General features: G+C 33.0%; 1 protein-coding gene across 4 annotated transcripts; it reads left to right on the top strand.

Annotated features, from left to right (window-relative positions):
* The first annotated feature begins 947 nt into the window (after positions 1–947).
* On the top strand, positions 948–20,691 carry LOC132724363 (alpha-tocopherol transfer protein-like). 4 transcript variants are annotated; one of them, XM_060709203.1, is made up of 9 exons: positions 948–1,059; positions 7,486–7,647; positions 8,983–9,222; positions 10,782–10,858; positions 11,710–11,826; positions 17,052–17,168; positions 18,894–19,004; positions 19,708–19,809; positions 20,253–20,691. In XM_060709203.1, the coding sequence occupies exons 2-9, from the start codon at positions 7,503–7,505 to the stop codon at positions 20,400–20,402; spliced, it is 1,059 nt and encodes a 352-aa protein (XP_060565186.1). In that variant the 5' UTR covers positions 948–1,059; positions 7,486–7,502; the 3' UTR covers positions 20,403–20,691. The 4 variants fall into 4 exon arrangements, with proteins under 4 accessions (XP_060565186.1, XP_060565185.1, XP_060565184.1 ...); XM_060709202.1 differs by lacking the exon at positions 11,710–11,826; XM_060709201.1 differs by lacking the exons at positions 948–1,059; positions 17,052–17,168 and adding an exon at positions 1,135–1,273.
* The last annotated feature ends 4,430 nt before the right edge of the window (positions 20,692–25,121 follow it).

The following is a 25,121-nucleotide window of genomic DNA, read 5'->3' as shown; positions in this document are numbered from 1 at the left end:
AAGTGGGGCCTATATGGTAATTAATGCTTTATGCATGCAGTGACGCAGAGACTTGTATAGCTCTGTAATGCATGTAACCTATCGTATCGATTTATTCAGGGAATAGACATATACACATACAATGTTATCACATATATCAACTTGCATATATATAAAAACACACACATAAATGCAACAAAAATAATTAAAAGATTAATTAATGAGTATGTTCTATGTAACCCTAGGATTGCCCATTAAGCTAAAACAGGGATCGAAAAAGCATGAGTCTTATAAACACAAACATTTCTTTGTGCATGCAGCTTATTGAATTGCTTGACCGCAGATTTATTGATTGATGCAATATAATTTAAAGATCCTGTAACACAATTGTTCCATTGTTTTATTTCGTAAATATGATGCTCAAATTAAGATGTGTCAATATTGTAAGTTCCAATAAGCATCATTTATAAAGATATTACCGAATTTAAAATTTCATGTAAAAGAAGGGAGGTAATTAGAAATTTATTTTCTATAAATTCTTAGTAAAATTTTCCAATATGAAATGAATGCATGTAATTTATTGATTAAATATAATGTGCACAAATATTTGCAGTACACATTTTACATATTCTTTGATGTTTGAAAATTGTTTTATTTGCATAATTATATACATATATAAGTTTTTGCAAGTGTGGTATACACACAGTAACAATATCAATCACAAAACATACAGGATCTATAAGCTAGATTATGGTCGGACCTCTAGCGTCACGGACATGCTTCACTACCTTAACCTTCGTAAACTGGAACTCAGACGTATCAATAGATGCTAAGTTATCCCTTCTCTATAAAATTCATGACAGCATTTCCCTGTGATTTTATTTGCTAACATAAAAATAACTTGTGTTTGAATGACAGAAGACTGGAGAAAAATGTACAGAACCCATATTAGCGGTGTTCGTCCACAAATTACCCTGCTGATTTGGCGGTGTTTGTCCCTTTGAAAAAATAAAAATATAGCGGCTTTTGACCTATAAACAAACATTGTCATAGAAAACGCTGGAAAAGGTTAAACAGAAAGTAAGATTTTATGACATATTAGCTTTTGATATTTCGATTATAATTTGCAAGCGTTGATTTTCTACCCGCAAACATATAAAGTTAATGATGAAAATGAAAATAACAAAATCATATGTTTTCGCGACCCGAATCAGGAAATGTAAAACTCAGGATTTGCTGTTCTACTAGTATAACATCATACTGCTTTAAAATCGTTTACGATCACTCTAAGCAGGTATACATTGTATACATTTTTAAGAGTCAGCTATGAGAAACAAGGGAATTCGGGAACCTGTCCCTAGCTCTTATATTGAATATACCCCAGTTGGTTCTCTTTAGGTATGATTAATGAATTTTAATACCTTAATTTCATACTTTTGTATAATGAAGAAAGGTGTTCAATACATATGTGCATTAAGTTTGCTGTTAGAGATAATTGAGGTGTTTATTAACTCATTACTCAAGAATCAAGGTGTTGATTAGATTAAAATAGCTGTGAAAGGGTGTTGACTAATAAGTATTTTTATTTGTTATTTGGTCTCAATTAAGTCAAGTCAAGTCAAGTAAATTTTATTTATAAGTCGGATACATCAAACAATAAACATAAGCTCTGATGAGCTTTTTACACTGACTACAATAATATAAAACACATGTTTTAGATATGATAAATGATGAAAATGGTTATGATAAAATAAGACAAATAGCATTGCATTAACAAATAGATTAGACAAACAGCACTGTACTAGCATTCATCAGTAGCATACAAAAGTAAGAGGTAATACATATTAGATCTAATAAAAAAACAAACAAACCATTAATATACATACTAAAGGTTAAGATCACACATCACAGCTTATATAAAACACACAAACATTTAAGCAGAGGAACATCAGGCATACATACACACAATAAAATGCATAGACAAACCAACTTATAAAAAGAGCAAATTATATATAAATAAATAAAACATGGTTAGGACTAAGCAATAGAATGACAAGGTTAAAATATGCATAATGAACATCAATCCTGACATTAACATACACACAAACATTCAAGTTATACATGTATATAAAAGATGATACATAGCACATAAAAAATAGAAATAAATCTATTACAATAAAAGCACACAAAAGCATAGCACATAAAAAAATAGAAATAAATCTATCACATTAAAAGCACACAAAAGCAGCTCATATAAGATAATTATTGTTTCATGTGAATGTCTACATTTCCTTTAATCAATTTTGTATAAAAGTAAATGTGAAATGTGATTGCATACCAGTTGTTGCTTATTTATTTTCTAGAACATACTTGTTACCATGTTATTTGCTACTTAACAAATAAATAAATATCACTAGACCTTAACATAAATACAGGTGCATATATATCAATCACATTCCACTTATCCTAATCTCACAATGATCTGATTAATCTGAAAAGTTAATTACAATTTCAGATAACATAAAAATAAATGCACTTAATATACACATCTTTTAACAATCTTCATAGAAGTTATTAGAACAACAAATGATATTATAACATAAATGGGGAGAAATGCCTGCAATTCATTGGAAGAACGTCGGGAGAAACCGTTGGAGAGAACGTCAGTGGGAGGTTCTGGTAAGGGAGAGAATAGTCTGTCATTCGTTCTTTTACATGCCCAGTGTATAGCACTGATACATGTGAGGATACATGGTTTTATTACCAGTACATCTCTAGGTAGGTGGGAAACACTGAAAGTGTCTCTGAAAAATCCCAAGGTTATAACCCAGGATCGAACCAGGAACCTCAGGAGTGTTAATCAGTGGTCTAACCAACTGAGCTATCATGCCACCAGGACTGTAATTACTGTAATCACTTAATTTAAATTACATTATCCGGGTAAGCTTGTTAGCTCTAGCAGCCCCTTCATGATCAGGAACCGAGGTCATAACTAATAATACTGTATATTTCCTTTCACCCATGAGTTCAACGGTATCAAAGGGTCAATTCTGCCCTATACCAACTCGGCACGGGTCAACTCGGCACAGGTCAACTCAGCCCTCTATTAAAAACCTATTAGCATATAGATGGTTTGGATTGTTTAGTTTATAAAAAAATTTAAGGAGTAAATACTATAAAAGTATTCAGAGGTATGATCACTAACAGAAATTGAAAAAGTTGGCACTGTGTACATGTACGTATTATTTCAAATTGTCTTTGTTAAGAAGAGATATCAAGACAATAATGATACATATTGATCATTAAATTGAATTTTTATGACAATAAATGTAATTGTATTTAACACTGTTTGTTTCATAACACGACCAATGCTGTTTGAACAATTATATTTTACAAAAAACATCGGAAGTAAGCAAAACATGCATATAAATTGTAAATTCTTCCCATCTCTACAAATTCACATACATATTGGTATTTTCATCAATAAAACTTTTCATTAACCTTGAGTAGAGGTCTGTTACTGTGAAAATGTTAAACAATGAAAGTTATGATGAAAACATATAAAAGATAATAAAAGTAATCATTACCAGTAATATATAATTATGGGCCGTGTTGACCTGTGCCGAGTTGGAATAGGGCCAAGCTGACCCTGATTCAAATTCAACAGTTCAAGTTCAGTTGGTCATAGGGTGTGATAGATCAAGTCCAAAATATTTAGTCGTAAGCAGGGTATTTGAAGCTATTACACTGAGCTAATTCGGCAAACGTAAAACTTAAAAAAAAGATAATATGAAGAAAGTTAAGGTGAGACTAGCCTAACTAATTTGGCATGAGTGGTTTGACACATATTAATACAGACTAACAGTGACGCTTACAAACAAAAAATCAAGAAGTGGCGCGAATAACAGTTGAGTGGTAGCGTCGTTAAAATAAACTACTACGACCAATAAAAAAACGAGATATGACTATCCAATAAGAAAGCTTGTTAATATAAGGCTAGAAGAAAATACTGACAAATATAGAACAGAGAAGCTGTCGTCAATAATTAAATATTTAAAAAATATTTAAAATAGTCCTTCAAAAATTTAAATGTGAGTCAAGATATTTTTATGTTTTGAGGTAATAACCGATTATGATATTCTTTTGTTCTCTCTTTTCTAGGTTACAGGGGAGACCTAAGCTTTATAGATAGTTTAAGTTAAACTTCTCTACATGTTAGTTTACTAGTCCAACTAATTGTACTTATAATAGTGTACTATTTTGTGTGGCAATTCTGACCCACAAAAAAAATCTCAGAATGCAGCTTTGGCACATCAAATTATTTCGACTAGTTAGGATACTAGGCCTGAAACATTACAACAGGGGAGAAAATGTTTAGCCTGTAATTTATTGGTGAGAACTGTTTGACCCATTTTACAGACTCTTTTCTCTACTGTCAAACCGTGACATTGTGACAGGTCCAAGTTTCATCAGGTTTATTCTGTGTTTGGTAAATATATTAGTTTTTAGCCTCATTCTGAATGGTTCTATTTTCAATTCTTTATTTTCATTGGTTGAGGCATCGTTTTCCGCCTAGCTGAGTTTAGTTCAAGTTTTTGTAGGGTAGATGTGTTTTACATCTTCTGGATGTTTAATTTTTGTTTATATGTTTTATAGTTTGGTGTATTGTGTATTGCTATATTTTCCCCTTCAGAAAGCCACAGGTTGTTTTGAAAATTGGAAAAAAAATCACTGAAGTAGAACTGCTACTTGGTGTTGCTTTTTATGTTTTGGATCCATATACACATATAAATAACCAGAACCTAACCAAGACAACAACATCGCCCATCCAAAAATTATCACCCGTTCAAAAATTATCTTGATGTCCCTTTGGCAACTTTAATTAGCTGGACTAGGCATTAGCCTAATTTATTCCGCGTGAAAGGTTTATAAACATTTTCTCACTGTCAAGCTATAGAAATATTATCTTGATGTCTCTTTGACAAATCCAATTAGTCAGACTAGATTAGACTAAAATTGGACTTGCACCTGGTCTCTTCGAAATACCAATGTATGTAGGATATTAACATGTAAGAGGCAGAGTAGCTTACAAATGTAGTTGATTGACTGCAAAACTTTTAATATTCTTAGGGTTATAGATTTGAGTCCCTGTTAGGCTGCTCATTTCCCCCCAATTATAATTTATTGAACGACTGACATTATAAGTAACAAGCTCAAAACTGTGACAAACCAGACACCAACTATAACTTGACTCTCAGCTTTACTATCATGTGCACCAAATGTCAAGGGCTTAGAAAAATATGCTGACTGACATAGATTCTAACCTTGGATTCTCAGAGCAGTTCTAAAGCTCATAAATTTTCTGCACTAGTCTACCAGACAGCTTACAGCAATTCTCTATCGTGTTAATGACCAGTTCAAATGATGACATAGTGCCTGAAGATGGATAAAGAGACCAATTATTAGTTGACTCAGAACTACTTGTACAAATTAACTGTAAAATCAGAAATTTATAAAAAAAATATATTGCAAGTGTTTAATTTTCGCTTTTTTCTAAAGTTAAATAAATTCGCAAAAACTCATCCTTGCATTAAATTACCTTTATAGAGTAGAAGCTGAAGAAAAGCTTGAATTCAATGACTGAGTTCCACCATAACATCTGCCATCACAAAATTATTTCTTGTATATTACGCAAGAATTGCATGCTTAGATTATCATTGTTTTGTCATATTTAACTGTCTCAGAAGCTTTCATTATCCATCTATTGTCACAAGTGGATTGGCTTTATTGCTGAAATTTTTAAGTCCATACTCTCAGCTGGTAGATCTTCTCACAGGCATTTTGTGGCATGCTCAGTGAGATAGTTGGAGAAGCATATTTTAATTTCTACATTGAAACTTTTGTTCAGAGTAAGTAAGTAAGTAGTAAGTAAGTAATGACTTTATTTAATGAGGCTAGCACATTCAGTCTGATCCATAGACTGAAGCTAGTCAGACAGTACTGTATGCTAATACATATACCACATTGGTACTTTGGTTGTGCCCCCTTCTGTTTTGGGGGTTTGAAGGCGGGCGGCAGTCCCCCTCATCGCCAAGAAAATTTTGGACATGTGACAGGCTAAAAATTGCCTCAGGTCGATCTTAGGGTAACTAGTAACCGACGCTGAAAAGCCTTTTACTCAGTGATCTCAGTTCATTGAGAAGTTGCAGCACTTTGAAATCAGTTTTGATGGAAAAAAACAATGCAAAATAGTGTTTTTTGGCAATTTTGAGACGTCCCCCCGTTGCCATGGTAAAGGAAATTTACGATTGAGCATGCTGTTACAGAGGCTATGGTCTAGTCAACATTTGTGCCAAGTTTCATCAGTATTGAAGCATTTTTCATAGTTTCATAGCAGTTTGAACTTGTTACAGGAGGCTTTTCGATGAAAACGGCCATTTTTCGCAATATGCTCATGGGGTTAAAGGTTAAGGTTTAAGGTCAAAGCATAATTTATAGCAGCTTTCGGTAGCTGTTATTTGTCACCACTGAAATACAAAAGAATACATCACAGTCTTTGAAAATTTATACAATAGATATTCAATAGATAAGAAGTCCACTTATATGAAACTCTTTCATCCTAAAACTGGACTGTCTGAGTGTCACAATGTTAATTCAACTGGGGTTAATCTGTTCAACTAAATTGTCATGTTGCATGACTTTTTCATTTTAAAATATTGTTAGAGTAATTGTAAATATCAATAGGAAGACCCTCCTACAAGTTTTCTATGACAACATGTTTTGCATAATCAACTGTCAATGTTTCATTGCTCCAGTGAGATTCAGTATGTGAAATTTGCCAGTCAGTTAAAAAAATTGATGTCTGGGTGACATTTTTTAGCTTTACCTGCAAGATTTATATTAAAGAATAGATTAAATAAAGCTTGGCGGGCAATATTTGCACATGTATATATGACCATTAAACATAACTCTGGCACATGAAGCGCTATCTTCACACATCATTACCTGTACACTATCATCAGCAGTATTGTGTTTCATAATGTGGACGAAAAACGTTAATCTGATATTTTGATTTTTCGTGAACATTTAACCTATTGAACCACTTCAGACTTAAAGATTCCGGAAAGTTAAGCTTCACATAAATATCTGATTTTACAGCAGAGAGTTAGAAAAATGTGCTGCCTGACTGTATCTCTAAGCCATTAAAAATACTGACCTGTAACTCAGCTTGCTTAATTGTGTAATCGAGTCAGATTGTGAATTACTTAAGGTATTTTATTTTCATCTTAGAATTTAATTTTTTTAGTTGAATTATATATAATAACTATAGACTTGCCCTTGTCCACCTGACCTGTCTGTCTGTCGGTCTGTTCTGCTGTCAATTTTCCATCAGTAGACTGACAAAACACAGTGGAATGTTAGGACATCAGTGTCTTATAGATATTTGTTTATTTGTTTTATGTTGTTCGTACAGTCATGTATGTTGTTTTCTTTATCATTTTAAAGCTAATTGATGTATAACCATGGCAACCAGCAGTGATGATACAGAATATGTGTGCACACTTAGTGATGAGTTGATAGTGAAAGCTGAGGAGGAACTAAATGAGAAAGCCGAATGGAGAGCACGAGATATTCAAGCTCTTAGGGAAATGATACTCAAAAAACCTGGTAAAACAGCTTCCAACATTTATTTTTCAACTTGCTTTTTCCTTTTACTTAGCTCACCTTTGCCTTTAGAGGGGAGCTTACATATTGTCTAATTGAGTTGATTTACATCATTTTTCCACAGTTTCTTTAAACAGTGTCTTCCCATAAAATCTCTGGTTAGATTTGACCAAACTTCACAGAAAAGTAGCCATCTATAAAACTTATTAAAATGGTGGCAGTCTATTGGAAGGGTAAAACTTTGTATGCATATATTTTATAGGGGAAAATACCATATGCAAGTTTATTCATTTGTTATGTTTGTGAAGAAAAAAATAAGAAAGAAAAGATTTATTGAAAATTGAAAACAACTTTTTTCAGCCTTAAAATCATACACTTGTTGACATAATTATATTAGTGATAGTACTAACTTAAAAAAAATGTATTCTAGCTGGAATTAGCCCCTTTAGTTGGGACTTTATAGGGGCTTCCCAATGTTTTATGTGTTGTTGAACATAAAATGCACTACATTTGGGTTAGATAAGGATAACGCTTTGTTTAATGCAAAGGTAGATCATTGATAGATACTTGATAAGTCATTTAAATGTGTTACCATCTACTTTTGTTTTCTGATAATTTTGCACTGTATCAAAGTAATGTGGCAGACAGACAGAAACAGCTGTTCATTTATGCTGTAATGTATTAATTTGATCTAGAAATGCCAGTTTATGATTGCTGTTTATACTTAGTTACAAAGTATAATTATCTAGAGTGAGTATATCTAAGAGTGAAATGGGGCAAAAAACAGAGAAGTACCTGCAACTGCAATAGCGAAATTGTGAATTTTGACACTGAGTTTTGGTTAAAAATAGCAGTTTATATCAATATAGAAATGTAAAAAAGGAGGAAAAAAAACCAACTTGTAATTAAGAATTGGTGTATGTGATACGAGTCAACCAATTTAGCTCAAGGGAGAGCATCTGATTAGTAATCCAGGATTTGCTGGTTTGATCTTCGGCCAAGGCATTGTTTTTCTGTGACAATTGATCTCAAACATGATAAAACAGGCGTAAAACACAAAAAAAGGAAAAATTGAGCCGTGTCATGACAAAACCAACATAATGGGTTTGCGACCAGCATGGATCCAGACCAGCCTGCGCATCCGCGCAGTCTGATCAGGATCCATGCTGTTCGCTTACCAACTCAATTACAAGTAGAGAAACTGATAGCGAACAGCATGGATCCTGATCAGACTGCGCGGATGCGCAGGCTGGTCTGGATCCATGCTGGTCGCAAACCCATTATGTTGGTTTTGTCATGACACGGCTCAATTATAGATTTATTACAATTATATTTCAGAACTGAAGATCAGGACGGATGACGCATATTTATTGAGATTTTTACGAGCTAAGAAGTTTGACTACGATCGAGCATTCAATCTGATCATGAAACATTTTAGTATGAGGGCCGATGAAAAAAACAAGCAATTGTTTGATAATTTACTGCCCTCTACAGTGAAACATGTATTAGATGCTGGGGTCACTGGTGTGTTGCCACATAGAGACAAACAAGGGAGAAGGGTTATGATATTTCGACCAGGTAAGATAGGATGTTCTGTACATATGTGAAGGCAAAAATACTGCCACAATACATGAGAGTTGATACATTGAAAACATAGTTTTATTTGTGGGTTATATGTTGATGAGCACAGTTAGTTAAGTTTACTCACTCCAACCACTTGCCCAGGACACCACTGTGGGTTTATTTCATGCTAGGAAATTTAAATTCTTTCATTTGAGGAATATATCCAGCTTGGTTACATAAAGTTGATGGCTCTACTCAGTTGCCCACTAGGCATTTATGCCTGAAATAAATCATACACAAGCACTAAATGTCTTTAAAATGTTTTGTTTGTTTGTTTTGGGTTTTACGTCATATCGACACAGTATAGGTCATATCACGACGTTCCAGCTTTACTGGTGGAGGAAGACCTCAGGTGCCCTTCGGTGCATTATTTCAGGCACGAACGGGCACCTGAGTAGAACCACCGACGTTCCGTAGGCTAGCTGGATAGCTTCCTCACATAAAAGAATCCAAAGTCCCTGTCGGGATTCGAACCCACAGTGGTGAGGGGCAAGTGATTTGAAGTCAACGACCTTAACCACTCGGCCACGGACGCCCCCTTAAAATGTTTTAGTTTAAATAAATTTATGTAGCATACAAGAATAATGCCTAGTTTACATTAAACTATCTTTTAAGCATCCTCTCTTATAGTAACAGGATATTTATAAAATTTTGTTGAGTCTCTTCATGTATGAAAGTAAAATAATAATTGTTCCAATTAACTGTAACAAGGGCCTCTTCTTCTAAAAGAACCTGTGTTGAAGAGTGAACTAAATGTTGAGCTGGTTTAACCCATTACTTCATGAGCATTTTGTGAAAAATGGCTGTTTTCATTGAAAAGTCTCCCGTTACAAGTTCAAATTGCTATAATACTATAAAAACTGCTTCAACACTAATCAAACTTGGCACAAATGTTGACTGGACCATTGCCCTTGCAACAACATGCTCAGGCTTAAATTTTCTGTTACCATGGCAACGAGGGGACATCTCAAAATTGCCTAAAATCACTATTTTGCGTTGATTTTTTCCATCAAAATTGATTTCAAAGTGCTGCAACTTTTCAATGGATTGAGATAGAGTCAAATGCTTTTCAGCGTTGGTTACACGTTACCTTATGATCAATCTGGGGTCATTTACAGTCTCTCACAAGTCCAAAATTTTCTTGGCGATGAGGGGGACTCCGCCCCCCTTCAAACCCCCCAAACAGAAGGGGGCACATCCCCCTTCTGGCAACCCCCTGATGTATCTTTTGGTTGGGGGGCCGCGCCGAAAAAGAGGTCACTTTTTTTAACAACATTTCTCATACAAAAACAAGTGTTGGGGGTCTAAATAAGGCATTTTTTCATCATTTGAGACAACAAAAAGGGGGGGGGGGGTAAAAAAGGCGTTAAAAGGCGTGTATATGAAGTAATGGGTTAAGAAATCTTCACAATTTTTCCAATTTTAAAGACAAATTTGTTAATTTTCAACAGTTTAGGCAATGGTGATGATTGATTCAGCCTCTGCTCTGATAATATTACTATTTGTTCTCTCAGGTAAATGGGATCCATCAAAGTATGCCATAGATGATATCTTTAGAGCTAATTTTATATCTTTAACCAAGTTGGTTGAGGTAAGAATTTTAACTATGATATTCTGCTTTCTTGTTAATCATTATCATAAATTATACAAACATATTTTTTGATAATTGTAGTCTAACATAATAAGATGGCAGTGGACATGTTGGGCCAGTAATCCACGTGTTACTGGCTGCCTGGGTTTAAACCTCTCAAGAGGCAAGCCGTTGATTCTTTGAGCAAGGAACTTTACAAACATTGGTTCAAGGACAGTTTCATTAGTGTGTCTATTAGCTTTTAGCTCCCACACATCCGAACTAGAATTTTGTATAAGGATAGCTAACACAGCTAACTGTGATTTGGTAACTCAGCAGAATGTTATTACTGCCTTTTGCCATAATTTTTCAAGTTAGATAATATTTATTCCTGTCTGTACAGGCAGTAGCTGTATGATTCTTTTTATCTGTATAGAAAGCAACATGGAATCATGTCAGTCTGATAGATTTACACTGTTTCCATGATTTATGATGTTGTACCATATTTCACCATAATTTACCACATTTCACTATGTGTTTTCATGTTTCACCATAATTCATCGTGATTCACCATGATTCATCATATTTCACCACGATTAACCTGCAGTAGTTTTTTCATGATTTACTATGTGACACCATGGTTTGCCATGTTTCAATGTGATCAGCAGTGATTTCAATGTTGATAATCATGTGTCAGCATGGTAAAGTATGTTTCACCATGGTTGATTATATTTCACCATGATTTTCCTATATTTTCCATGACTTTCTATGTTTCAATATGATTCACCGTAATTTGCTATGTTTCAACATGATTCACCATGATTTGTCATGTTTCATACATGATTCACCATGATTTCAATTGTTTTATATAGGATGACAAGACTCAGATCACAGGAATTATAATGATAGTTGACCTTGATGACCTTGGCTTGAACCATGCTAAAAATATCTCTCCTTTCTATGCAAAAAAGATATCTGGTCTATTACAGGTGAATGATAGAAGACAATGTTGTTGCTTACAAGTGGTTTTATTTAGTTCCTATTTATTTATATATATGTATTTTTATTTAGATAGCAGAGGGTCATTTAAATTTGCCTTCTTTATTAATTAGGGCAGATGGACAAAATAGCATATCTTACAGGAAAAGCTAAAAAATTTATGGAAAAATTTGCTTATTTTGTCCATCTGTGCTAAGAGATAAGGTGGGCAAGAAGTGCTGTATCTTACTGTGATTTTATGCTTTTAGTAAACCTGGTTGGTGAGATTTTTGGTTGCAAGTACAAGGCAGGTCTGCTTTAATCGTATGCTGATAAACTAATGCAAATTCAAAACATGACATAATTATGCCAAAAAATAAATATACCATACTATATATTTGTAGATTTATTGCCTATAAAGTGAAATACTCATCTTATACAGAGGACAAGAAGTTGTTTGAAACACTGTTTACTTACAGCTAAACATTTAAATGTGTCATTTAAATGTTAACTAAATACAACATGCATTGAAATTAAATTTTTAGCTCGACTTTTCTATGAAAAGGGGAGCTATCCTACTCGCCCCGGCGTCGGCGTCGGCGTCGGCGTTAGCGTTGGCGTCACACCTTGGTTAAGTTTTTCGTACCACCCCACTTTATTTCAGAAGTATTACAAGTATGGCTTTGAAACTTACCATACTTGTTCACCATCATAACCTCCATCTACAGACAAGAGTACATAACTCTGTCAAGGTTTTTGACAGAATTATGGCCCTTTTTTGACTTAGAAAGTGTATTGAGCTTGGTTAAGTTTTTTGTACCACCTCACTTTATTTCAAAACCATTGGAGGTATTGCTTTGAAACTGACCATACTTGTTTACCATCACGACCTTCATCAACAGACAAGAGGACATAACTCTGTCAAGGTTTTTGACAGAATTATGCCCCTTTTTGACTTAGAAAATACATTGAATATGGGTAAAATCCACTTATTGCCTTAACCCTTTGAGATATTGCTTTGAAACTTTTAATGCTATTTCACATCATTACCCCATCTGTACGCAAGAGAGGTAACTCTGTCAAGGATTTGTTTTAAAAATTAAGGCCTTTTATCGACTTAGAATCTTGGTTAAGTTTTTTGTACCACCTCACTTTATTTCAAAACCATTGGAGGTATTGCTTTGAAACTGACCATACTTGTTTACCATCACGACCTTCATCAACAGACAAGAGGACATAACTCTGTCAAGGTTTTTTGACAGAATTATGCCCCTTTTTGACTTAGAAAATACATTGAATATGGGTAAAATCCACTTATTGCCTTAACCCTTTGAGATATTGCTTTGAAACTTTTAATGCTATTTCACATCATTACCCCCATCTGTACGCAAGAGAAGGTAACTCTGTCAAGGATTTGTTTTAAAAATTAAGGCCTTTTATCGACTTAGAATCTTGGTTAAGTTTTTAGTACCAGTCCACTTTTTGACTGAACTGTTTGAGATATTAATTTGAAAGTTGGAATACTTGTTTACAATCATGATTCCCAAACATGTCCAGGAGAAGGTAATTCTGTCAAAGATTTTATTTGAATTATGGCCCTTAACTGTCAATGTTTTGTATTATAGGCAAGCACTAAAAAAGTCGAGCGCGCTGTCTTACGGACAGCTCTTGTTGAATCATGATGCGACTTAGTCATTGAGTAAAACAGAGCGATTGGTAGAGAACATGTTTGATATTAAATCTCTGACAGATGTCTTTTATATACATTGTACATAAAAATAAAAAAGCTGGAAGATTTTTAGTTATAGGCTTAAATCAGCACATAAATGCTGTGGCCCAATATTGAACTTATCTCAGTTGGTTTGGGAACACAGAATTGAGATCTAATTAGTTCACACATGGGACCTTAAACTGTGTTATGAAATATTTCACATATGTGAATAAGGAAAATTCAGGAGAAATAAAAATATTATGATTTTGATAAGTCCTACCAAGTAACCTATGGTTAAGTATGGTTTGTTTGCTTTAAACAGAAACTTCTTGGTTTTATTAAAAACCATTATCATTAGAACATATCATCTGGTTGTTTTACAGTTTAAGACATTACATACCACTTTGACGTAGAGAACAATGTCAGTGCCTACAGTGCTTTGATTTTCATTTTCAGTGTGTTGGTTTTTAAATTGTCATGCAAAACAGTAAACCAAGGTAATTATAATATAGGCCTGCAACTAACACAAACAAAATTGAATATTCCCAAACATTCCCTCCATTTTAACTTTATCCATTAGCATGTTAGATGCAAGAATGAGCAGCCTTTACCGTAACAATACCAATCTGGCATGCAATTTTATACAGACTGACTAGACTTTCATACTGTAAACAATTTGATTTAGTAAAATGACAATATTGTAATCCCTTGAATAGACAGTTCCAGTTCCGAGCAGGACAAGTTCATTTAATAAATTCTGCAGACCAATCATTAATTTAATCATCAGCAGAATCGACTACAGGCTTATGAGACTTAACTCCTCCATAACAGATCATAAGATGTATTAATATCATAAGCTAAGTCAGGATATAAGACCTCTTTTACAGTACATACTGGTATACCTAGTTAAAATTATCTTACAGTGACAATAGATCATTTTATAAGCAGTAAAGATTGTATGTAAGTTTGTGATGGCATGGCCCTATGGTTAAAAATATGTCTGAGTTAAGTAATCTAAGGATTGAAGGTCATGTGGGTCCGGCAAGTCATTGTTTTCTTGGGCATAAAAGCTTTTCTTTCAATGCTTAGTACTTGTTCACTCAAGGAATGAATTCGAGAGTTAGTCTATAAGCTTATATCTATAAGCTTATGGCTTCATATTATTAATCTTAATCTTTATAGCAAAAAAATGAAATTTCAATACATATTGTTATTGTGCTTTTGACAGTAAAGGTTATACCTAGCCTAGCATGCGTTACATCTCAGCAAATGATAACCTAACAAGCTTGTAGCGATTTTCCAATAGAAATCAAGCTTACAAAGTTGTAGTGATTGTCCAGTGAAAATCCACCTTACACATTTGTAGTGATTGCCAGTGAAAAAAACTTGAATTTGCACACATTGAAAATACCACCACCAATTACCATGTGTGAAGACAATTCTCAGTTTTTATACCATACATTGTATGACAACTGATTTGGTACATTTTATGTTGATCTATATTGTTTTTATCTTTTCAGCATGGCATGCATTTATATAAATGTTCAATAGCCGCTAACACTCTTTAGTCTTGATTTTTATTTCAGATTTATGTGTACCTATAAACATTATAATATAGCCTATTATTTATATTGTTCATTTATTATTTAATTGCTGATTTCTTTGCAACAATATTAGCCAACCTATGCCACCAGTATAGACCCAGGCTAGCTCACTTTAACTTCTATGCTGTCGTTAAAGGTTCTATACTGCTAGCCACTCAATTTTTATGCTCCCCGAAGGGTGAGCATATAGTCGCCACTTTGTCCGGCCGTCTGTCTATCCACACTACCGAATAGGGATAGCGGGCCATCTCACTGTAAACAGAAGAAAAGAGAACAATAGAGTTCATTCCATAACAATAGAGTTAGGGACCATTGGCTATCTATTGAACAAAAGAAAATAACAAAAGAAATGGCTCCTTATTTCATTTCAGCCGGATGTCCATTAGTCCATCCGCTTTTCTTGACTGGGACATAACTCTGTAACAACAACAGGTATCAACATGAAACTTTGTAGGTAGATAGATATCATTGGGTAGATGTGCATTGCACAAGAACCATAACTCTGCCTTGCCTAATTTTGGAGTTATTGCCCTTTTTTCATATTTATAGTTTGTCTGGGACATAACTCTGATACAACAAGAGATATGAACAAGAAACTTTGTAAGTAGATAGATATTATTGGGTAGATGAGCAGTGCAAAGAACAGTTACTCTGTCTTGCCTAAGTTTGGAATTATTGCACTTTGAACTTTGTCTGGGACTCTGGGAAACTACAAGAGGTATACTTTCCTGTGTCCAAAACCTATTTGGGGAGCATCACCTGATTCAACTGGTTCTTGTATTCATAATTTTGATATAAAATCCCTGAAACGTATCACCAAGCTGCTGAATTTATGTAATGGATTTGCCCTACTTTGAATTTGGAGCAGTCCATTTAAACTTGAGGGGATTTCAATAGCAAAAAAAAAACAACTGGCATTTAGCTACCAATAGTATAGAGCCTGTTTAGACTGCATGCCCAAAATGTGCAGGCTGTTCAATCAGGTTAAGAGTTTATATTGACATACACCCAGTTTCAAAAATTTCTGATATTGTATGAAAATTGGTATAATATTTAGATATATCCAATGCCTATCCATTGAGCTCAAGATAAAATCTGGGGTCTCTATGGCTGCTTGATTAAGGCTTGACTTTAAATCACTTGCCACTCACAGCTGTTAATAAAGAATTTATTCAGCATGTCTGCAGAAACGTTGGAGGAACTTAGTCTCCTAGGTGCTCCCTTGGCACTGATGGGCAACTTAGCTCTTCCTAGACCAGCAAATCTGGAAAGTTGCCATATCACCTTATACAGTGTTGGTATGATGTCAAAATGAAAACAAGCTTGAATTGTGTAGCTAGAGCTAGTAGAATAGAGTCTGGTTAATTATATTTTGAATATTTCTAGCTGATTTTACGCAATAATGGTGGCATATTAAAGCTGGACATTATCACTGTTATATGTTGTATCTCTTGAACTTTAATTGCTCCCTCCTGTATGTTATAATCGAATCTGTTTCAACTGATTAATGAGATTTAATAAAAGATGGTTGTTTAACAAATGAATCAGATTATTTCAATAAAAAATTATCAAATTGAAAATAAAAAATCTTTTGATTAAAGTTAAAACAACAAACAAAATGATATTAAATTCCTTAAGTTGCTTATACTAGTATTATGGGAAAAAGAAGAAAGAAACTCAAGTTTTAATGCCTAGTTTAACAAACACAGTGAGTTCCAATACAAATTTGCAACAGCAAATTAAAATGGTTTTACTATAGTTTATGTTGAGACAGATTTGACATTTTATACATATCCCTTGGTTTTCTTTTTAGTTATTTTTTCATTTAGTTTTACATGTACTTATTTTACACCAGCATGGCATTATTAGTTTAGTTAATATTTATTGGCTTTATTATTTTTGTTTACCCCTGCTATACTAGGAAGAAGAGGCCCAGATCAGTGGTATTATTTTACTCGCTGATCTCAAAAGTATGGGCTGGAAACAAACCCGACGATTAAAGCCTTTATTAGCTAGAAGAATTATTGGCTTATTGCAGGTATTGTAGTTGTACTTCTATTTAATATATGTAATGGTGACGTTGCCGAGTGGTTAACCATCAGACTAGTAATATTAAGATTGCTGACCTGGGGCTGTTGTTTCAAACCCTGATAGGGGCATTATAATTGTTGTTTTGGTGGGCAAGAAAATTTACACCAAGTTCTTAGTAATGGTTGGTTCTAAGAATGGATTTGAGAGTATTTCAGTGAACAAACTTATTTTTTTAGCTTTCAACACAAACCAATAAAATTAGAACAAATAAATTTCTATAAACTAACCCATTGCATGATCTACAACATTTAAGCATAAATTATCTTTAGATTAAACATAACTGTTAAAAATAACTCCTGTGAATCAAACATAGCTGTTAGAAATTACTCCTACGTATATTATTACAGGGCATAATGTGATCACAAGCAAAACACATGAGAGCTTAAAATAGAAATTAGCTGTGAATGATATCTCTTTTCATCATATCTATTTATTGCTCACAGAATTCTTATTATTTCTTAAACAATATTATTGTTGGTATTGTTTGTGTCTCCACATATCTTTGTGCACTGTTACCACATTTATTTATTTGCTGCACAATTATTTGATTCTGTATATCAACTCGTTAAATATTGTATATGTATTCAAGTTTCTTTCATTGTTATGATACTGAGGGCTGCAATGACCAAGCGCTTTGTGGGTTAAAACCATACTTTAATAGGACTTCATTCATGTGAAAAAGCTATCTAGCTGGGTTATTGTAGGTGAGCTCAGGATCTACGTTGGGTACTTGATCTAAGATAAATATACAGAGCGGCACTGAGATTTTCCTGAATCAGTTAAGATAGAAATTTGCCATATGACCTTTACAGTGTAAAGGGACATTAAATTAGGGGGAAAAACTTGTTTTCTATATAATTATAAAGGGTGTGATTCTTTTAAAACATTAGCAGCGTGTCCCTTATAGATGGTCAGTTATAAAACTGTAGGAATAAAGCATCAGCTATGTGCAATGTATTAATATATTTGTTTGTAAATAAACGGACACTTTTCAATAGTTGCTGACCTGTAATAAGAGCAATTTAAATTGGTGTTTGGCAAGTTCTAGTACTCAGGGGGTTGGGAATCCATGTGACTTTAGGAAAAAGTTCATGGCATGTATCCTATCGAAAAGTCACACTGGTTTGCCACCCTGGTATTACTGACCTTCCCTTGATGTGCAATTCTTAAACTTTCTGTAATCATGTTCCAAACTAACTTTTTAAGAAATATAAGAAATGCATCTTAATTTTATTGAAGTTTAATCTTGCTTGCATACTATATTCTTAGACAGTAATATTGGCATACTGCCAGAAAATGTTTACAAATGATAATACAAATTAAAAGTTTGTACAATCAATTCAATATTTAAAACACAGATCATGATTATTTTGGTCAAAGGTCAAAGATGTGTTAACTTAAGGCTTACTTGTTAAAGGTATCTGACTACTTAATGTTTAGCTCAAAATTGTTTACAAGTAACACTTAAATAATTTTGGATATATCAATGTAATACAGTAACATCTCAGAATAATGGTGACACCACTTTTCAAAATTATGTCTAGAAATATCAATTGCTGTGCATTTTTAATGATTACAAAAATTTTCTTCCACATAATTTCATTGCAAAAATATGAGCACAAGATTCAATATATGCTCTCATACATTTAATGTTTTTATTTCTAACTTTCAGGATAGCTTTCCCATGAGATTCAAAGGTATTCACTATGTGAATGAGCCAGTCATTTTTGACATGATATTTGCTGTCATACGACCATTTATGAAACAGAAAATACTCGACAGAGTGAGTAAAGCTTCATATATTAACTGAATGGTTTTATTTACAATGGCATTTATTTATGGGCTTTTGGATGACTTTAGGTGCGTTTTTGTTCAAGGGTTAATTATAAATGTTATCTATTGTCCGCCAATTTGGCTTAATTAGGCCAAAAATGGATTTGTTATCTATGGGTCGCTGGTTCAATCTTCAGACTAGGCGAAATTTCCCTGTGACAATAATTGATCTTGAACATTGTGTCTGATGGTGATATGCCTCTCACCACTGGTTTGGAATTAATTTTTGAATTAATGGTCGATCCTTGCAGAGAAATTGGTAATATCAGCTAAGTTATTCAGGAAAGACTTTTATGTGGACTAACTGCCATGATTTGCCAAAACTGTGTTAAAATTGGCGTTTGTTTGTTTGTTTCATTTTACGCCTTTTCCCAACAGTATTTCGGTCATATAGGCAGGTAGTTTCCTAACCATTGTTCCTGGAGAGTTACACCAGTACTAGACTACCTACCTCCGCGCTAAACTACCAAAGCATCGCCCGGGGATCGAACCGACGCCAGAGAGGTAACTGGATAAGAAGTCATCGACTCTGACCCCTCGGCCACGGAGGCAGTAAAAACAGATCAACAAACACAGGAATGAACTGTTATTATCTATATCTAAGGTTTCATTATGAATTCAATATACATGCATATTTACTTCTTGTTTTGTAGATTCATTTTCATGGAACTAAATATGAAGAGTTATCAGAGTTCATAGAACCACAGTATATACCATCAGAGTACAGAGGCTCAGGACCACCTTTCACTAATGAGGTAAAATGTTCTAGCATATAATTTAAGCATTTCATTGATGTAGTGCGATGTTCTTGCATATACATTTTAGTTTTAGCCTTTTATTGATTAGGTGAAATGTTGGGGTTATATTAGGTAAAATGTTGGGGTTTTTCCCCATATAATTGAAGAATCACTAATAAATGTAAGGGTAAAATTTTCTTTAAAAACTCGGTTACCCACGGTATATACTCAGTACATACTACATTATCTATACAATAGGTAAAAAGTTTGGGGTAGTATTCTTGCATATAACTTAAGCCTTTCACTAATAAGTTTAATGTTTTTTCATATAACTTGAGACTCATGAGGTAAAATGTTCTTGCATACATGTATGTCAATGTTAACTTCATGACCCTTGTTTCATTTTCAGGGAAGCTGTCTGTCTGCTCTTGATATATCCTATGTTTGTTTCTTTCTAACAGGAATGGACAAAAACTTTACTGTCATCAGAAGATGAATTTATAAAGGAAGCGAGGTACGGCCTAGTTAAAGCTCTTGGTAAACCGGAAATTACTTGCAAAGATGAAACATTGGACTGTTTAGCAGGCTCATACCGCAACATAGACTCGTAAATGATAAAATCTGATAAGTGTATCTGAAAACAAGCTTGACTGTGTGCATCCGGATCTCTCCGTAGTTCAGTGGTTCTTCAGTGGCGGCTTCATAGTGCCATATTATAATTTTGTTTCAGAAATTTACGGATGTTTGGTAAAATGTCAAGCTTCATCCATTCAGAGCCATTTTCTGAGCTTTTTCATGAAAATTGCGGAAATAATGTGAAAATATTTGAAATTTATTCATGATTTATATGACTGGTACATATCATTGTTACTGAAGCAGTATGAAACATTGTAAGACATTTAAGACATAAGACATTATAAGACATTTAAGCACCAATAAGCATGTTTAACTCTTATTTGTCTTTTTTATAATGGACTTGTCAAGCTTTGAATTTAGACCAGTCCATTGTGGTTATATGGGATTTTTAGTATCAATAAACAGCCAGGAAAATAAAATCTGGCCATACCTTTATACTGTTAGCATAGACAAGGCATCATGGCTATTATAAGAAAACATTAAAGCCTCAGAAATGATTTCTTTTAATTCAGAAATGGGAAAACATGTTTTAGATAATGTTTCCACAGTGTATTTAGAGCATGTTAGATGCTTATCACCTGAAATAAGTAGCGATGAATGAGAAATAATTTGCCTCAAAGTTAGCAAATGTAAACATGTAGTATTTAACATCCATGAAAATGATAGGGGTTTTGGACTTGATGGGCTAAAAGCTCCCCAAAAATGCTGCAATTTCTATTTCTTAAAAACCTTTTTTTATTTTTGATGTTCGGTTTTCTAAGCGTAACACATTGGCCATATAGCTAAACCACATTTTAATTCTGACCATTAGTGATGTTATAGTAATATAGTATTTGGTACTAAAAGCAAAAGTGATATAGTATTTGGTTCAAATATTTGGTGCAAAAAGCAAAATACCACTTTATTTAAACTTTGTTTTTTTATGACAAATTATTCAATAATTTGACATAAATAGCTAATTTAGCTCAACTTTATAAGGAAATAATGAGCATAAGGTCACTTTCAAAGGAAAATCAGATTTTGAGGCTTTATATGCCTTAAAATTCTTTAAATTGTTGAATGTTGTATATCTGTAGGAGATTTATTCTATGTTGTTGTATTTGCTCATGAGATATGAATATGTATAATGTTTGTAATACATGTACTGCATGTTTGTAACATCAATTTTCATTGGATAATTATTAGTTTGATATAATCTGTATACACTAGTACTGTTAAAGTGACATTATGCTTATATTTTCATTGTCAAGTTGAGCTAAGTTGACTTTATATTTCAAAAGATTGACTGTCAAAATGGTGTTTGACCAACAGTTGATATTGGAAAATGTTTAGGAAAAAATTATAAATTTGCCTTAAATTTAAAAAGACTGCCCCACTCTTTTAATAATCTAAGCGTTATAGGTAAATTCTAATGGATATTTACAGAAATTTCATTTGGATCTGTGTGTTATTTATTGTTTATGCGGACTTAATTATTAAATTGAAAGGATTAATGGCAAAATGAAAACTTATTTTGATCTTCACCCGTTCACTCACTATATACCCTTGGATGGGCATAATGTAACTACATGTATATTTCTTTTTTTTTTCCCCAAATGAAGAAATTTTGTTGTATTTAGACTTTGTTTGTAACATCAATTTTCATTGGATAATTATTAGGTTGATATAGTCTGTATACACAAGTACTGTTAATTTATTAAGTATTTTTCATTTTTTCCCCAAATGAAAGAATTTTGTTGTATTATGATTTTTTTTCCCCAAAGATTTTTGACTGGGCATGTATAAATGGTTGCTAGCTATATAACTTTCACATAGCAGTTCAGGTCATAAAAGCTTACAACCAACCATATAAACTGTCAAAAAAATTTATATACATGCAATAACAAGGACTATGTAAATGTGTACCATATCAAGCTATTTGTATGTTTTGCAAATATTTGTTTATATATTTATTTCTGTTTTTATTTTACAGTTATAGTATGTGATAAAGTGTAAATTTTTAGCTTGTATTATTGTATTATACATGTACATATGTATTCTAATTTATATTTATCACTGTAGTTTGGAAATTGTTTGATGATTCTCTTATGTCTTTGTGTAACCAACGTATATATGTTTTTATTAAATTTTATTAAAATTTGATTTTGCATATTTTGGGTTGTTGTTAAAGGTTTTAAATGAAGATTATAAAACATCTGTTTTGCATATTTTGGGTTGGTAGAGAAGATTTTTTTAAGAAACTTAGGAAAGTTTAATTTTGCATACATATGTTTTTTGGGGTTGGCATTAAAGGTACTTATTGAAATTTTTGAAAAATTTAATTTTGCATATTTGGGCTGGTATAAAAGATTTTAAATGGAATTTGGGAAAATTTGATTTTACTTTACTTATTTGTATTTGTATAAAATTTACTCTTAAATAACAATGCTGTATTTAAAATTTTGCATATTTGGTGTTGGTAGAAAATATATTCTTTTATAATAGTGAGTGTGGTTTTGCTACACATGAAGGTTGTTGCTTTTTTTCAATAAAGCAGTAGCTTGTTCAGTGAGTAATGATTTATTGATAGTGCTTTTTTTACATTACAAGTAGGTAATGGTCTGTAAATCTTGTAAAAAATGCAACTAAATAGTAACCATGGAATCTTTGTGATTGTTTGATTTTCATTATGTTTCTAAATCATTTTTTTATATAAGGAAAATTGTCCGAATCTCACATGATTCTCAGTGGCCGAGTCAGGTCAAGGTTGATGATTTCAAATCACTTGAACCTCACTGCTGTGGATTCAGATCTTGCAAGGAAATTTTGGATTTTTTGAGTTGAAGAAGCTATCCAGTTAGCATACTGAAGGTCAGTGATTCTATTTGGATGCTTAATTGTGCCTGATATAATGTACAGATTGGATGAGCTTATATTTATGATTTTTTACAATAAATCACTTTCCATTTCCTGCAGCATCTCTGATTGGTTAAAACAAAATTTAAATTGATTTAATTAGGCAAATTTAGACTTACAGATAAAAAAAAGGAGAAAAAATATCTTATATTGACATCAACCTATTTGTTGGGTTTGAGGTCACATAGGTCAGGATAACCAAGGCTTGATATACATTTTTATTAATCCTTTGTCATATTGCCTATATACATGTGAGCAATAAAAAGGGCTAATCATGGCCCTGTTATTTTCCTTTTTTGTGCATTGAAATGTGTGACTGACTGAGTTTTTTACAGTATGTTATCAGTGCAATTTTGCTATATATTATATATATATATTTTTACAAATAACGTTTATTATTTCTTGTTGATTATTTTTAGTTTATTTTTATTTATTTGGCAAATACCTCACACTTGTTAATTGTTTTGTCCTTTTTTTCATATCATATCAATACTAAACTTTTTATTATTCTTTCTCATTATTTAAATCTTAAGATTTAGTGTTCTTTTCTAAAGCCCAAATGCATCTAGAATGCTTTATTTATTATATTTTTGTGAAATATGACTGCAATTTTTTATACATTCATATGTTGTTTTCTTTTCTTTTCTTTTTCCAAGTATTTAAAATAAAGAGGATGAAATTATAAAATCTGAAATATTTAAAGACAATGTTGACTTTAGATTTATATTGAGGTCATTTGTAAAAAGTCAAGGTAAATGTAAAGATTGCTGCTTAATGTCAAGGTCTCTTACTTTTGAGGTTACCAGAAGTCACTAGTAAATGTTGGGGATTTATTTACTTTATAGGTTACAAGAAATTGTCTTTACCTTTGCGGTCATTGGTGCTAGGTTTCTTTACTATTCAGGTCACTAATCTATACAGTGACCTGAAGTCATACGAAAAATGCCATTGATGATTGCATTACCATAGTGATCACTGGTGAAATGCGGTGGCAGTGTTGCTAATTTTCACTCCAGAACACGACAGATAGCCACATTGAATTTACCAGAGCACAGTTCAGCCACTGCATTGTTCTTGGGCAGGCTGTCATCAGTTAACCAGTATAAGTTGCCTCCTTTTTCACAAGGAACTGAAATTTCTGTACATGCCAGAGCAGAGGTACTGTGTGAATGACTGTAGAAAAGATTTCATAATCAATCACAACAAAATTCACCTGCACCATCCAGGAATTGAACACAGGTCGCCCGATTCACTGTCCAAAGTCCTACCTATTGAGCTTGCAAGACGACTGTTGAAATGTAAAAAAAATTGAATATGTTTCTATATCACTGGTCAATGTTTCTTTACTTTGAGGATAGTGATATAGTCAATACACACAGTTACTTTAGTCATACTATACTCAGATTGGTATTTATCTATTCTGTTCCTTTTCTTTCTAACACCAAAAATACTATTTTGGACCCTTTTTCAGATATTTCACACAGAATATACTTATTATATAATATCTGAATCAAATTAAAGGTAATTCAAATTGCGGTGTGAATAATGGCAGTAACATAACACTTAAAATTATTACAATACACCAACACATAGGCAAATTGCCATTTTAACCACTGTTATACATAAGACGTAATTGTAAGCTTAATTTATGTAGATTGTGAATTTTTGCAGAATTGTAATTGGGTCCGTCAAACACATTCTGAAAATTGTGAAGGAAGGACCTTCTGTTTTTCAGTACCACTTAAAAATTGGAAAAAATCATTAACTACAAATGTTGCTGATATGAATGTCTTAGTTAC

The sequence above is a fragment of the Ruditapes philippinarum genome, unplaced genomic scaffold (assembly GCF_026571515.1).
Source record: "Ruditapes philippinarum isolate M1 unplaced genomic scaffold, ASM2657151v2 ctg224_1_1_1_1, whole genome shotgun sequence".
NCBI classification, from domain to species: Eukaryota; Metazoa; Mollusca; class Bivalvia; order Venerida; family Veneridae; genus Ruditapes; species Ruditapes philippinarum.
The sequence above is the reverse complement of the archived record's forward strand: the minus strand, read 5'-3'. Positions and strand labels throughout refer to the sequence as shown.

Coding starts and splice junctions, on each gene's coding strand:
- LOC132724363 (XM_060709203.1), top strand. CDS start 7,503: ATGGCAACCAGCAGTGATGATACAGAATATGTGTGCACACTTAGTGAT. Junction 10,859..11,709: donor CTTTAACCAAGTTGGTTGAG/GTAAGAATTTTA, acceptor TGTTTTATATAG/GATGACAAGACTCAGATCAC. Junction 19,810..20,252: donor GACCACCTTTCACTAATGAG/GTAAAATGTTCT, acceptor TCTTTCTAACAG/GAATGGACAAAAACTTTACT.